The sequence below is a fragment of the Primulina tabacum genome, chromosome 15, assembly GCF_025594145.1.
Source record: "Primulina tabacum isolate GXHZ01 chromosome 15, ASM2559414v2, whole genome shotgun sequence".
NCBI classification, from domain to species: Eukaryota; Viridiplantae; Streptophyta; class Magnoliopsida; order Lamiales; family Gesneriaceae; genus Primulina; species Primulina tabacum.
In genome coordinates, this window is record NC_134564.1 from 23,142,820 (window position 1) to 23,157,951 (window position 15,132).

Here is a 15,132-nt window from a genome sequence, read left to right on the forward strand (position 1 = left end):
AACTTCCTTTATATGTTCGAATCTTTCTTTTAATCCCTTCCACAAAGCCATGTGATCTTTTTCAATTAGATATTCACATTTTAATCCATCATCGAGATGTCGACGCAAAAATATCATGGCTTTTGCCTTTTCTTGTGATATCGATATGCCATTTTCTTTTATGGTCTCACTTAGATCCAATGACTCAAGATGCATTTCTACATCGAGAGTCCATGGCATATAATTTTTTCCCTGTGATATCAAGAGCAATGAATTCGAGCTTTGCCAAGTTTGACATGGTGGTACTAAAAAAATTACGATGCATTTTATTAGTTAATGAATATTGCAATACAAAGTAATGGATAAACAACAAGTACAAGCATTTGTAAAAATAAAGAAAACACACGAGGAGGATATTCTCCGATAAATACAAAATTCGTGAGTATGATAACCAAAATAATTAAAAATAACCTTGAGAAAGTCATCTTTTTTTTCTTCAAAAATTTGATGAAGAATAATTTTTAGAGAAGAAGTGAAAGTTGGAGTGATTGAATGTGTTTGTGAGATCATATTTATAGGGCAAAAACTAGCCGTTTTGTTACCGTTGGTGTACAAAAAATAAATATATGTATTTGTACAATTTTATGGTAATAATATGATGTATATAATATTAGTCATGTTTAAATAATTATGTATATTATATCACATTATTATAATGCAGTGTCACAATTTATTTTGTTTAAAAACCTTATAGGCTTTTATACTTGTCGTATCCCTTACCGGGAGTGTGTGATGTCGTCTTAACATCCTCCCAGGATTTATAACAAGTTTTTGAAAAATTTATTTTTATTATTTCTGAATAACATTATATTATATATTAAATAGATACACAATAAATAAATAAACAGTAAAATAAATATTATTACTTTTGTTACCTTTTTCTTCTGTTTTGGAGTTTGGAAAAATATGGAGGATTTTTAGAGTTTCGTGCTGATAACGTGTTGTGAAAAAGTAAAATTTTATGGTAAAAAGTAAAAACCTCAAACTCTCAAAATTTACCAAACTACACACTTTATAATATTTTTCTCTCTACTCAATTGTGAATTTCTTCACAAATTGTGACGCTATTCATATAATTTCTTTACAAATAATCCAAAAATAAAATACATCATTACCTACATCATCACACACTAATTTTCAATATTTACAACTCTTATTTTCAACATTCAAATATTCAACATTCAAATATTCAATACACACATTTTAAATATTATTTTTCAACAAAAAGAATAACTTAATTAGAAGGAAAAAAAAAAGGAAATCAAAGGAGAAACCATTAAAAAATTAGAAAAAAAAGTAAAAAGAAATCAATGCAGAGAAAAACCCATCCCTAGATCCCGCCCCGTACGTGAAAGGAAGAAGAAAACTCAACCCTACTCCCGTTGCTCTCTCCCTCACGTACGACAGCTTCCGGTGAGCGCCGCCCAGAACACTGGAGAAGAAGCGTCGAGCTCCTGAAGTTCTTCCCCAAGCCCCTGCACCTCTTTTCTGTACTGAATCGAGAAGAAATCCAAGTTTTCTGTGTGAGATTTGCCTTCGGTTCAGGTGAGATTTGCGTTCGATTCTTGTTTGTTTATGTTGTATTGAGTAAAGAATTAAGTTTATGTCAGCTTTTAATTGTTTTTTGGGCAGTTACGTGATATTCTTGAATACGAGTACCTAGGCTGTGTAATTTTGTTCCACGAGCTTCATAAAATCAAAGGGAAAATTTGGAAATCGACATCTTTTCTCTTGAATGTATATTCCGAATTCTTATCTCTATTTGTTTCAGGTTTCAGTCTGCGAGATGAAAGACTTGGGAGAGGGAAATAATGCTCAAGAATTGAATGGAACCGGCCACATTATCTATTTCTCTGACGGTTCAAAAAACGAAGGTGAAACCCATAATCAATGTGTGGACTTTCCGTCTCCTACAATGGTGAAAACGAACGAGCCTTCGCGGGTTAAATGCTAGGAAGCGCGGTTGAAGAACTCCCTAAGAAGTGAGCTACTGTATTTGTGTTTTTATTTGTTTGTTTGTTTTTTTTTGTGTACTGGTAAATCGAACAAAAGCTTGAAAACTTTACAAGTTTTGTTTGTGAATTTCAGTCATGGGATCTTATCGGAGTTTTATGGTCGTATGATTAGTTCATTGGGGATGCTCAAACTACGTTACAGGGCACCTACATTTAAGAACATTAGTTGTCTTGTTGAAATTCTGACCGGAAGGTAGTGGTTGCTTGCAATTTTTTTCCCTTTTAATGTTGATGGTACATAGCTTCTTTTTGTCTATTTGTTTTGACTGTTCCTTTTTTATTTGTTCTCATTCTTCTGGTTGCTCCTTGTATCTACAAATGTGAAGTGTCTGTTGATCTAAACTCCAACAATCTTTCAAGTGAATCACTGATGGTTTGAATTGATGATTCTCGATAACACTTTGTGTTGATGCTATGCATATATCCATTTTAATGCATTATCTTTCTTACAAAATGTGATTGTTTTATTTTGATTTGTGACATTTTGGGGTTTAGTTGTTTTGTGTTGATGATGTATTACTAGCAGGTTAGGATTAGGTTAAGTAAAAGTTGGAGGAAGAGTTAATAATCTAGTGATTTAATTCGGTTTTAAATCACTTTTATGGTGATTTTATTCTGTGGAGTTTAGATTCTTTTTTTTCAGTGCTCTAAATCTAAATTTGTTTACTTTCCTATTGGTTGTTTTAATTTGAGTTCACTCGGTGGAGTTTAGATTCTTTTTTTTTTCAGTGCTCTAAGTCTAAATTTGTTTACTTTCCTATTGGTTGTTTTAATTTGAGTTTACTGAGATTGATTTGTATTAGAGATTACAGTCTGTTTTTTATTTTACAGTTGCTTAATTTGGTTTTTATTACTTGCATGTGACCATAGTTGTAAAAAGCGCTCGCCTCGCTCGCTTAAGCGCAAGGCGAGGCGAGGCGGCTTGGAAGCGCTTCTGATTGATCCGAAGCCCATCAGCATCAGATTGATGAAGCACACGCTTCTGGGCGCTTTTGTTAGGATGTTGGAGCGATGGCTTGTGCGCTTCTGCACAATTGTTATTTTAAAATCTGCCCAATTCCATGTTTAGCCCAATTCCAGGTTTAGCCCAAGTCAAGAATAAAAATTAAACCCAGCCCAAGTCCATAATTAAAATCTATATCGTTGCTTAACAATTCTGAAGTCGTGTGCTGCTGCATCTCTGCGTGCGTCTCTTCTCTGCCTCTGCCACCGCTGCCAGCTCCGGCCGTGCCGCCGCCTCCGCCTTGTTCACTTCTCATTTGCTAACCAAAAATTGGTAAACCATGTATCAATTTTTGGAGTGGGAATTCCTTTTGTATTGATTCTTTTTTGCAACCCTGTATTAATGCTGATAAAATATGACTTTTTATTTTATTTTGATATTTTGATAATATTTTGTTTATTGCGCTTTTTTTCGTAAAGCGTGCGCTTCAAGCCCTAAGACACTTGAGCGCTTTTTTGCGCCGAGCGCTTTTGACAACTATGCTGTGACTTTGTTCGAAGTGCATGGCATTGTGTTGACACGTCCATGCATGAAACGACTCGAGAGTCCTGAACTGAGGTCTATAAATATACTATAGGATTTCTCACTGTGAAGGAGGTATTGTGTGTTCTAGCCATCTTAGAGGGCAGTTCGGGCAGGTCAGCCGTCAGAGCAGAGCAGTCCGGTCATATCAGAGCAGTCTGGACATAGCAGAGTAATTCGGGCAGAGCAGAACAGTCCAGACAGAGCAGAGTGGAGCGGAGCAGTCCAGGCAGGTAAGAGCAGAGCAGTCCGGACAGAGCTAAGCAGTCCGGACATGGAAGAGTAGTCCGACAGGACAGAGCAGTCTGGACAGAACTTAGCAGAGTAGTCCAGACAGGGCAGCTAGGGAACGAAGTAGTCAGGAAACGAACTGTTCGAACTTGGACAGGTTGGACTCAGAGCATCGTCATCAGCGGGCTGACGACGGATGAAGGTTTGGAATTGTATCATTATTATTTCAGGAGTATTTAATACTCTAGTTAAGTCTGGTATATACGTTTTAGTGATGATTTTCACTTGATGAGTAGGCTTGGACTAGACCTGGTGGTTATGGTTTTTCCTGTGGATTAGGATTGCAGTGATAGAGATATGAAAGTACTATCCGAGATATCCTGGTCAAGTATACATTCTTATATGTGTTACATGATTATTTGCTGCATTGATGTATGTCATATGATGCATGATATTATCTCTATGTTTTATGATGCATGTTGCATTTCATGTTTAGTCATATCTCCTTTGAGATAGCTTTTACTGTTGAGCTGTATCTTTTTCGAGATAAGCTATCTTGTGGGGCCGCTCAGCCCTGTCTTGTGGACACATGGACACCGAGAGGACACAGTAGCCGACGGGTCGGGAGGACTTCGGTGATCCGGGACATTTAAGGTCCACGCCTGATCTTGTAGTGCTTGTAGTGCTTGTAGTGAAACAGAGGATTACCGCGTGGCACTATCCACTTGGTGTCTCTAGACTGAGCATGTTGAGATCTTTTGTGATTCATGTTTCTTGACTACCCTTGTATCATTCATATCATGTGTATGTCATATAGGTTTGTATAATCATGCTTTTGTACTGGGCATTCTTATCGCTCACATCCTCGGTTTTTTTTTAATCTTGGATACCCCATTCCAACGGGACAGGCCTTAGATTGGATGGCTCGGGAGGAGGAGGAGGACGTTGAGTTGCCGATTGATTTAGTTTATCAGTATTGTGTTGATTCGATACGGTTGTACCATATATTTTGGTTTGAATTATTTTGGATTTCGATCGTGTTGTAAAAATATTGTTTGTTGACCTTTTCCGCAATTATCTCTGATTATTATGATTTAGGTTAATTGCATTCTTAGCTCTTGTTTAATAGGTGATTTTGGAACGGGTCACTACAATATAACCTCATTCAAGGCATTTAAAACCCTAGAACATGACTAGACCTTGCTGGAATTTATGCTCCTATTACTTCGAAACCCTAGCTTGATCTCACATTCGACTCCTTCGTTCCTAGCCCTTGGACGACCCAACTAGCCCCTATGCCACCTCCTAAGACCATGATCGAGCCCCTTAGACTTACATAGACCAGCCCTAGCGAGCCATGCACGAGGACGGGCATGGTTGTCCCTACAACTCGCAGTCATGACTAGGTTCTGTCCTAGCTGTGCGCCTTCTACTCCTAGCCACTCCAGCCTTGCGTGGACCACCATAGCTTGATGCTAGGACTCTCATGAGCCCTGCCCCTCACCTGGAAAGTACCCCGCGTGGCCCCTTCACAAAAACGTAAGCCATAGCCCTATGAGCCACCAAACCGAGCGGCCCTCTTTCTAGAACTATACTAGGCCTACTTCCTCTCACCCAGGGCCACAAGACCACCCTCTTATGGCTCTTTTGTATGTGGGAGTGAACGTTCGTTCGAAAGGCTGTGATGATCCCTGTCAACCCAGTATTGTTGTTTAGTCTGGTCAGGCGCATTATGTTATGGGTCATTTGCTTTGAAACATATCTATATGAAAAATGATGATGATTATCCATGTTTAAGTATGTACAATGCAGCACGTTTATGAAAAAGTTTATGAAATGATGGCACATCTATGTTTCAATAAGTATATTCAGAGTTTAAGTAAGTATGTGCTATTTTAAAATGCATGTGGATTTATTATGTATTACTTGCTATTCACAGTTTATACATGTTGAGTCTTTAGACTCGCTAGACTTGATCGATGCAGGTGATGACGAGTACGATGAGACGCAGAAGTTGGGACCAGTGAGTTGGCTTAGACGGTGTGGAGGCCTAACTTGAGGACCACTTATGTGTTTTTCAAGGATTTTTAAGCACGTTAAATTCATTTACTCTTATTTTATTGAAATTACTTCACGTTATTTAAACAAGTACTTGTTGCAAGCTCTTTTACATTTCAAATATTTAGAAAAACATTTTTATTTGTATTTCATTTTTAGAGATTATTACTTAAGAAAAAAATTTATTTTCCGCAAAATTTTAAGTAGTTTTAAGGTTTCGGTACGTTACAAATACCCTCAGTTATTCCTATGCTCTAAGCTTCAAACTCTCGGATAACTTCTTTTTCTTTTCTGCCTCTTCCTCCAGGTGCCATTCTACAAGACACAAGGCTTATTCCACAAGTAATAATAAGCACCGAAAGGTTTCAAGGAAAAGTTGAAAATTAGTCCACTAGGTAATAATAAACTAAGTATCAAATTTACTTCACTACTAGCTCTATCTAAGCTAAGTTAAATAATCATAGCATGCAATCAAATAAGAGCAAGTAGTAAATTAAATACGTAATTATTTTATTTGTGTCTAAACTCGAGTGTCCTAAACTCTAATTCGAGCATACCCCAGTTACGCTCTTATACCAACTGTGAGGGCTCGTGCTTCTGATTAATTTTTAATTATCAAACAACCAAGATCTATTAGAGTAAACAGCGAAAACGAGTAAAAAAATTTCATTTTGAGCCTACAGAAATTTCGGCATGACCTCCCGTAAATAGGACATACCAAAAATTCCAAAACAACAGGACAAAACATTTATACTCGAAAATAGAGTCCAATAAAACAAACAGAATACCAAACACACGCAGAGCCAGCTAGGCTCGATCACACCAAATAAGATCCAACACTCAATAATACAACCATACAAATACACGAGGCATCTCCTCTACCAATGACTCAATATATATAGCATAAATATCTAGGGACTCCCAACTCAAACCGACTCACTGTACTCCACTGGCAGATGCTCCGCTAGCTGCATCAAAACCACCTGTATAACCTGCTATGGAATCACAAAACAAACCACAGCAGTCCCGAGGGACTGGGGTCAAACCCCAATATAAAGATCAAATATATTACAGCATAAATAAATGACAGGTAATGAAATCAATGCAATGCATGTAGGGTACCAATAATCTCGGGTATCAAACTGGATCCAGAGAAACAATAGCAACAACTGTGGCCACATGTGCAAGGGTTGTGACGTGTCAAATACGCCCTCGGACCTGCACATCTGCATCAGGGGGACAGTCTGCAGAACTGCTCGGCCCTTCCTCTAGTCATAACGCCCTCGACTCTGATGTCTAAATAATCCAAAGTAAACAGAAATATCGAAAACAACGGAGTCATGGCTCGATATTAATGCGTGCTCAACAATGCATATAAATCCACAAATTATTCCAATATATTTTAAAAAAACTCACATTTATTTTAAAAAAATAAGGAATAATCTTAAAATACACCCAAACAGTACAAAGAGCACATAAACACATAATTTTCATAAAATCACATCAATTAAATTACACGTCGTTATAGACGCTGTAAGGAATCGATCAATCCATACCTTAAACTTCAAATTAAATTTCCACAATAACTTATGAACTCGTTGGTGCTTCCTGGCTACTAAAACCTGTGACAAATTATTTATTACCATCAAATAAATATTCAAATTTTTGTCAAATATAAGTTACTAATTCCAGCTTGGACCTAAGCTCGGTTTTAAGGTCATAACTCAACCAAAACGTAACCAAAACACACGTGTCATAAATGGCTGGAAGCCTAACTAAAAATCTCATATTTCATCATAAGACATCAGAAATAAATTCTACCATCTCGACACTGAAAAACGTCCAAAACCAGAAACCATGAGAACTAAGTTCTGTAACAGATTCAGGTTCGACACTCATGAGCATAAAATTCATATCTAACTCATCATTGACTCAAATTGATATCCGTCAATTGGAAATGAAAGAAAATTCAAATATCTAAGTTTTCCTAGAAGAATTTATTTCCAGAATCTTAACACATAAATCCCAGAATTATCAAGAACACGCCACTACATACGTACTTCGCAGCAGAAATCTGTAACTGAGATGTTTCGGAAAAATGAGCATAACTATTTCAATTCTTAATGGAATATAACGATTCTTATAACATTACGAAGACAACATATAGATCTACAACTTTTATTTGAATCAAAAGTTCAGAATCCGATTCATATATGTCATAACCTCAAATTAAAGTACCTATTGTGCGCAGCTCCAACACAGAATTCTATTTTGACGTATTTTGGTAGAAAAATCATATCAATTCCGTTTTTCATTGGAATTCCATTTTTTTAGTGGCTACAGAAGGATTTCACATAGATCTATAAGTTCTATTTGAACCACGAGTCAAGATTCTTAGTGAAAATCACACACAAACCCGAAAATCAGAAGACAAAACCTGCAACTTGAAACAGAACTCAACATCTACTACCATGAACAAAATTTTAAACCCTAGGCTTAGGGATTACCTTCAAAAGCTTCCTATGAATTGAAATAGAGTTGGAAATGAGATATTCAAGCCTTAAAGTACAAAAAGAAGTAATAATAAAGGCTGGAAATTGAGCATATATCCGGAGCAGCAGCTAGGAAGAAATGGAGATGCACAAATGAGCTCGGTTTACTCTAGATCTTGCGCCAATAAGCTACTGAGCTACTAGACTAGCTTCAAGGAAGACGATGCGGTGGTTACCAGAGGCAAGGATCTAAGTATCGCTGGGAGAGAAGTTGATAACGATGGAGAAGAACAAGGTGTATGAGAAAAGACGTGAAGCTTGGAGAGAAAAGAATTGGGCTAACTGGGCTAATGGGCTCCTATTAACACACACACATATATATTCATGTATATAATGATTTAGCCCAAATGCTAGAATTTGATCCGGTCCAAATATTATAACTCTCGTGTGCTATTAAACTCCAATATATATTTTAATATCGTCTATAATGCCGATATTTTCTAATACATATGTTTAACACACAAATATAATTATTTGGCTTAATTGTTTTAATTTAGCACTTTAAAATAATTATTTCTAATTCTTGTCAAATATTAAATAATTAAATTCGGGTTCTCACATGAAACATGTCACCATGAAAAGTGAAAGTGATTTATAAATTATGAAACATTTAGTTATTTTAATATTAAATTTGTCAAACTTTCGGACTGCTATAAAATATAATATTGTTTAAAATAAAATTTTACTATTAAATTATTTGTACTAGTTAATGGTAAAAAAAATTATTAATGAAAAAAATTAAATAGAAATTAATTAAAATATAAATAAAAAGTATATATGATTTTATTTAAATGAATATTAATAAAGTGATCGTGAGACCTTGGTTAGAAGTTTGATTTTGAAATGTAAGTACATTTGAGGATATGGCCACAAATTTGGATTAAAGAGGAAGTCACCAACTTATCAATTGACCTGAATTCCCCAGACTTTTGGTTTTTAACTAGTTTTGGTTCGAAGGGCATAAGATTTACATTAGCCGAGCTTCTTGTATTTGAGGACAAGTTATTTATCTAGATCTCGCCGTGAGGGCCTCAATCGAGGGTATAGGCAAGGATGGAAGCCATTTACGGGGGTAAATAGAGGTGATTCGAAATCCAATTCGTGTCCGATTTTCTTTCTTCTCAGATCCAGATTACTACAGGGCTGTTGTATGGTGAAATGATTGGCAACTCGGAGTTCGATTGAGATTTTTTCACTGCGATTCGGATTTCAGCATTCGTCGCATCGCAATTATCAATTGACTTTGGGTAATTTTCTGCTTAACAGTTGGAGTTTTTTCTTTCGAAAACTTGCCACAAGAACAATTTCAACATCTTTATATCCTAACTTCTCTCCAAGTATGATAAACAATTCAGAATAAAGGGGAATTTGACAGTGAATGCTAGTCATGCTCCGCTGATTCTGATCCAAATTCTAGATTAAGGTTTTTGGGGGGCCACAATTGATTTCTCGATTCACATAGGGTAAAAATAATTTCGGTCTATACTGAGAAGCAAATCCCGTATTCACTCATTTCTCAAATGGCTCTGCTTCCATCAAAGAGTGTCGTGATTTCAGTTCCAGTCCTTGTTCTGTCAGCCGCTGCCGCTGCAACCCTCTTATTCTTCCTGCTATTTGTGCTTTCATCCCCATCTCCTCCTTGCCCTTGCACCACTCTTCCCATGGTAAGTGAGAGCACAAAAATTGGAGAGCGGATCTCGGCTTCAGCTGAGGATATCGATTGGCTGAAGAGTCAGATTGAAGCCAATGGGTTGCATATGCAGCCCAATGTTCTACGTAAAGGCATCAATCCTCGCACTCGTCAGCAACAGCTCCAGGATCTTCTTGGGTTCAAAGGGATATCACACTATGAAGGAGAAGAAGCGAACAATCACACAGCTCTACCTTGCCCGAGTGAATTACTCGTTGAGGAGCACCACAGCTATTATGGTGAGCCCTGGGCAGGAGGACGAGATGCGTTTGAGTTTCTTGCTGAAACAGTACGTTTAACCCCAAACTCCCAAGTTCTTGAGATCGGATGTGGTACACTTCGTGTTGGCCTGCATTTCATCGGTTACTTGAATCCTGGGCGTTACCATTGCTTAGAGAGAGATGAGCTATCTCTAATGGCTGCGCTTCGATATGAGATTCCATCTCACGGTTTATTATCTAAGCGTCCTTTGATAATAAAGGGTGAAGATATGGATTTCAGCAAGTTCGGGCATGAAACCATGTATGATCTGATATATGCTAGTGCTGTTTTCCTACATATGCCTGACAAACTTGTTTGGATTGGTCTGGAGCGGGTAGTAGATAAATTGAAACCTTTGGAAGGTAGAATCTTGGTCTCGCATAATATCAAGTTTTGTTCTCGTTTGGGAGGTGAAGAATGTACAAAAAGACTGAATAGCTTAGGGCTCGAATATTGCGGGAAGCACATCCACGATAGTTTACTCTTCAACCACTATGATACATGGTTCGAGTTTAGACGATCTAAAGCTTAAAAGATTGTGCATGACAAATCCTGTTGATTTATTTGTAACTTGAAGGGAGCAACCGTTAGTTAATATGAGCACTAGGAGAGGTAAGTTAGAAACCTTCTATGTTTTGTTTTCTTATATTGGTTTCTTCGATGTTCTAGTGTTTAATTTTATCATTGTTGTTGCTATTTCGGTCAAATTTTGAGTTTTGATTCGAATTTGTGACCTGTATGTTGTATTCTTTAGATGAATATTTGCCTAACATCCTGGTTTATGAAGGGTCTATTTTTTGTTTCTTTTCCTATTTTATCCCGTGTGGATTTTTTCTTCCATATTTCGGTTCTTTGGTTTATTTATCTCTACGAGGTGGTTATGTTATATTGTTTGGAGAGGAATGAAGTAAACAACAGTGGGACATTGATTTATAAAAACTGAGGAAATGCATTTGGAATGAGTCAGGATTATGTGTTATGGGGGAAGTTTGTGCAGAAGCATGCGGCGTTGAAATGGGGACATGGGAGGCTATTATCAAAGGATACTTGGGGAAAGTTTCAGTACCATGGGTTAAAAATGAAGCTGAGGCTATTATCAAAGGATACTCGGGGAAAGTTTCAGTACTACGGGCTAAAGATGAAGCTGAGGAGATTCTCATGTCAAGCTTTGGGAATACGAATTTATGCTACATCTGGTAATGTATGAATGTCACCAGGTGTATTGATTTTCATATTCCCTCAACGAAGGGCAAGTGTTCCAGGCATATGCTGTTGCTTATGAGGACTTGTCAAGTAGCACGAAACCATTAAGAGTTGCATATTTTTTCATATATGTATGGAAAGACTCAGTCAGTTATTGTATGAAACTTATCTCTCTTTTGTGTGACTGTTTTCTTCAAATGATGTTTCACTTATGCTTGACAAGGAAGAATGTTCTACAAACTTGTTTGAGTGTTGTTAATTTATCAATTTCATTATTTGATTAAGTGTTGTGTTTATGGCTTCAAACAACAATATGAACGTTGGATACAATTATGTAGCTGTTTGGGAATGTTCTGTCATATTCGCATTGCTGGAAATTTTCTACGACTAAGCTGGTTTTACTATAATGGCCATTTTCTACGACCAAGCTGAATTTACTCTGCTGGCCAACCTTGCTGGTCACTCAACTAGTCTGTTCAGCTTAGCAAGTCTCTCTTGCTGTCCTGGCATGGTACCTTGTTGGTCCAACTGTGATATTAATTCTTAGATTTCCATAGAAAAATCGCTCGAACTTGTGAGATAATATGCTTCGAATAAGAGTATGGACACATGCTGAAATTTAGCATTCAGTGAAGAACCAACGACTTCAATGTGATTTTTCTCCGTCTTAAGATATGATTCTAACTTAGATTTATGAATATGATTTGTAGAGCATTGTCTTAACTTCATAACACATATTAAATCACTCCATTCAATAGTCTATCTAGGAGATATGACCAAAATATTATAAATGATTTTATCAAGCTGGTTGTTTCTATTTGATCCATCTAGAGTTTGTGAACAATATTTATCTTCGATAAAATTTGAATCGGCCTTACTAGTAGATGAAGGGTTTTTAGCATTTTGTGTTGGATGTTCAACTGATTTGAAAGCACGTCATTTTGATAACCGAGCGATAAGATATGAGTGTGATAGTCAACTATGCTAGAAACTTTGCTAATATAGTCGCATGCATAATTTAATAAGTAAATTAATTTAAATATTTTAAATGGATTAAATGATGTCTTTAACATGTTTAATTTATTTTAAATATTTATATGTTTATTTTAAGAGATTTAATTGGATTTCATGAGTTTGAGTTTTTCAGGCGAATATTCAAGTTTGGTCGGAGATTGGAAACTGAAGACGATTATGGTCCAAAAATTAAATGTTATATTTTTATTTTAATCCAGAAAATTATTTAATATAAATAATTTATGAATTTGAACATTTTAAAGTTAAATTTAAATTTTTAGGTGAATTAAAAGATTTTAAGCATCTTATTAGCAAATTTCGAAAATTAGGATTTAATTCTTGAGCATGATGTTTAATATTTTATTATTTTATGTCTTAATTAATTTTTAGCTAGTATTTAATTAATTTGCAATTTTTTTAAAAAAGGGGTTAAAACTCGCGCGCGCGCACATCGTACGCACGTATACACACACGCGCAAAAGAAAGTGGGAGAAATCTAGGAATCTTGGCTTCCAATCAGTCACCACTCTTTCTCCACACCTACCTGCATATTTTGGTGAATTTTCTCAAGTTCTTTACAAGGAAAACGTTTAGCAATCATTTCACATTCATCATCCACGTTCCCTCGCATCCATATTCGTTTATTCGAGCATTTATAGGAAAAGTCATGTTCTAACCCTTCTCGATACATCAATCATGTCATATATTATTATTTGATGATAAATATGCATGAAAAAAAATTTTCTGTATGAAGGATTTAAATCAAAATATTTATATGCATGTTGAAATTTTTCTGCGCATGATTCTTAAAGCTTTCATGAGTTTTTGATGTGTAGGCTTCATGTGTGTTAGGATCGGTTTGAAGGGTCAAAATATTTAGAAAGGACGTTGAATATCACCATTTGGCAGGTGCTTTGTCCTTGTCTTTTCCACTGAAAATCACCATGGCTAAATGTTGTGAGTTAGTCTCAATTTATTGTTCTAATTCTAAAACAACTTCTGCAACTGCTTCCTGCTGAGTGTCTGGAATTGAAGTAGTAGGCTAAGAATCAGTTGAGCTAGATGGCACTTGCGAATCAGCTACTGGTTCAGAGTGCAACCAGGCCACAACATTTTTTTTTGTCCAGTCCTAGCAACTGACCGAACCATATCTTCAATTTGTTTCATCATAGCCCCCACGGCTAATTGTTCTGGCGACCTTTGACATACATTTATCTCAGTTGGCTCGAAGTTCAGCTGGATGTCAGTGGCAAATGATTGGATGACTTCGTCAACGTTGGCCAATGACAACTCAGCATCTGTGTATAGAGGTTGAGATGATGAAGGTTCAGAGAGTAGAGATGGTTGAATCTGCTCAGGAATAGATTCAATTGTTGGCTTAGAAACCTTTTCAGCAATTGGGTGCATTTCTTCAACATCTGCTAGTTTAATCTTAGAAAAGTGAGACAGACCTTCTGTCGGGAGTTGGAAGAGATTGCAGAAGGATTCTTCGTCCACAGTCAATATTTGATTGTTGATGGTCATTATAATCTTGCCATAATCAGAAATCTTTCTGTTGGTATAGACTTCTTGAATTTCCTTCAAATAAATCACTTGGGTCGCGATTCCAAGAATTTCTTCGGACCAGAAACTTCAAGCTTTAGAAATATGCTTCTAACAACTTCATCTGAGAACAGAATTGAAGTCGATTGCGATTGCGTTGAGAATGAAGGCTGGGTTTGGCTTGCCATTAGCTTTGATTTTCTGCAAACAGAAACTCTCTGAGTGTTTGAGTGCCTGAAAGTTTAGATTAGAGTAAAGAGAACTGAATGAGGGCGGCATGAATATTTATGTTTGTGACTATTCAAATTTTTGAACACGTGGCAGTCCGAGATTAATTTGAATATATGATGTGTACTTCATATGTAAATATGGAAAATGAGTCGATTGAACTGCTAGGGATCAAATTTCTAATTAAAGTTCAATGAATAACATGATTAATGAAGTATTTTGAAAGTCAAAAATTTATTGTGGAATCTCAACTGAATTGATAATCAGTTAACATATATGATAAGATTAGTTAGGTCAAGATCTGAATGATCAGTTGGAAACAAAATCAGTTCAGTTTAAGACCAACTGATAATTGTCTTATCAATTAACAAATTATAATTCAACGTTCTCCCTAAATATATGCAATAAATAAGGTGAAAAGAATCTCATCCTCGGAGAATGAACCGTCGATGGCTGACAGAGATCTCTTCATATCCTCTGTCAAAAGTAATGATTGCAACTCTTCATATGGTTCTGATTCTATAAATAAGAGCAAACTAGTTAGTCACAAACTCAATTGAATAATCCAGCAGATAATACTAATCAAGGCAGTAAAAAATGGATAAAGCAAGTAGTTTTCAGCAACCGGACTTGGAAGAAGAGTTCATCCAGTCCATAGTGGCTGTGATAAAGCTCAAGATAGAGGATATTGTCTTTGAGAAGACGCTGTCTACCTGGAACAAGATCCAAGAACTGCAGTCTTTCCATGAGAAAGGACTTGTTGCCATGAGGAAA

The 15,132-nt window shown here is 36.4% G+C and overlaps 1 protein-coding gene and 2 long non-coding RNA genes across 11 annotated transcripts; 2 read left to right on the forward strand and 1 right to left on the reverse strand.

The window, feature by feature from the left end:
* Positions 1–1,333: 1,333 nt before the first annotated feature.
* Positions 1,334–6,176, forward strand: LOC142527879 (uncharacterized). 6 transcript variants are annotated; one of them, XR_012815550.1, is made up of 4 exons: positions 1,334–1,584; positions 1,811–2,247; positions 3,558–3,695; positions 3,813–5,741. It is a non-coding gene; the product is annotated as an uncharacterized LOC142527879 (long non-coding RNA). The 6 variants fall into 6 exon arrangements; XR_012815549.1 differs by having other exon boundaries at positions 1,811–2,021; positions 2,128–2,247; positions 3,558–5,741; XR_012815551.1 differs by lacking the exons at positions 3,558–3,695; positions 3,813–5,741 and adding an exon at positions 5,796–6,176.
* Positions 6,177–6,474: 298 nt separating this feature from the next.
* LOC142527880 (uncharacterized) lies at positions 6,475–8,696 on the reverse strand. 2 transcript variants are annotated; one of them, XR_012815553.1, is made up of 3 exons: positions 8,376–8,696; positions 7,425–7,490; positions 6,475–6,860 (listed from the first exon to the last, which is right to left on the reverse strand). It is a non-coding gene; the product is annotated as an uncharacterized LOC142527880 (long non-coding RNA). The 2 variants fall into 2 exon arrangements; XR_012815552.1 differs by having other exon boundaries at positions 6,475–6,863.
* Positions 8,697–9,265: 569 nt separating this feature from the next.
* Positions 9,266–11,809, forward strand: LOC142527041 (uncharacterized). Of its 3 annotated transcripts, none has more exons than XR_012815385.1 (2): positions 9,266–10,983; positions 11,339–11,809. XR_012815385.1 is itself a non-coding variant. In XM_075631747.1 (1 exon), the coding sequence occupies exon 1, from the start codon at positions 9,941–9,943 to the stop codon at positions 10,901–10,903; it is 963 nt and encodes a 320-aa protein (XP_075487862.1). In that variant the 5' UTR covers positions 9,266–9,940; the 3' UTR covers positions 10,904–11,175. The 3 variants fall into 3 exon arrangements, 1 of the variants encoding a protein (XP_075487862.1); XR_012815386.1 differs by having other exon boundaries at positions 11,369–11,809; XM_075631747.1 differs by lacking the exon at positions 11,339–11,809 and having other exon boundaries at positions 9,266–11,175.
* The last annotated feature ends 3,323 nt before the right edge of the window (positions 11,810–15,132 follow it).

Excerpts from the sequence above, each read along its gene's own strand:
- LOC142527041 (XM_075631747.1), top strand. The coding sequence starts at position 9,941 with ATGGCTCTGCTTCCATCAAAGAGTGTCGTGATTTCAGTTCCAGTCCTT.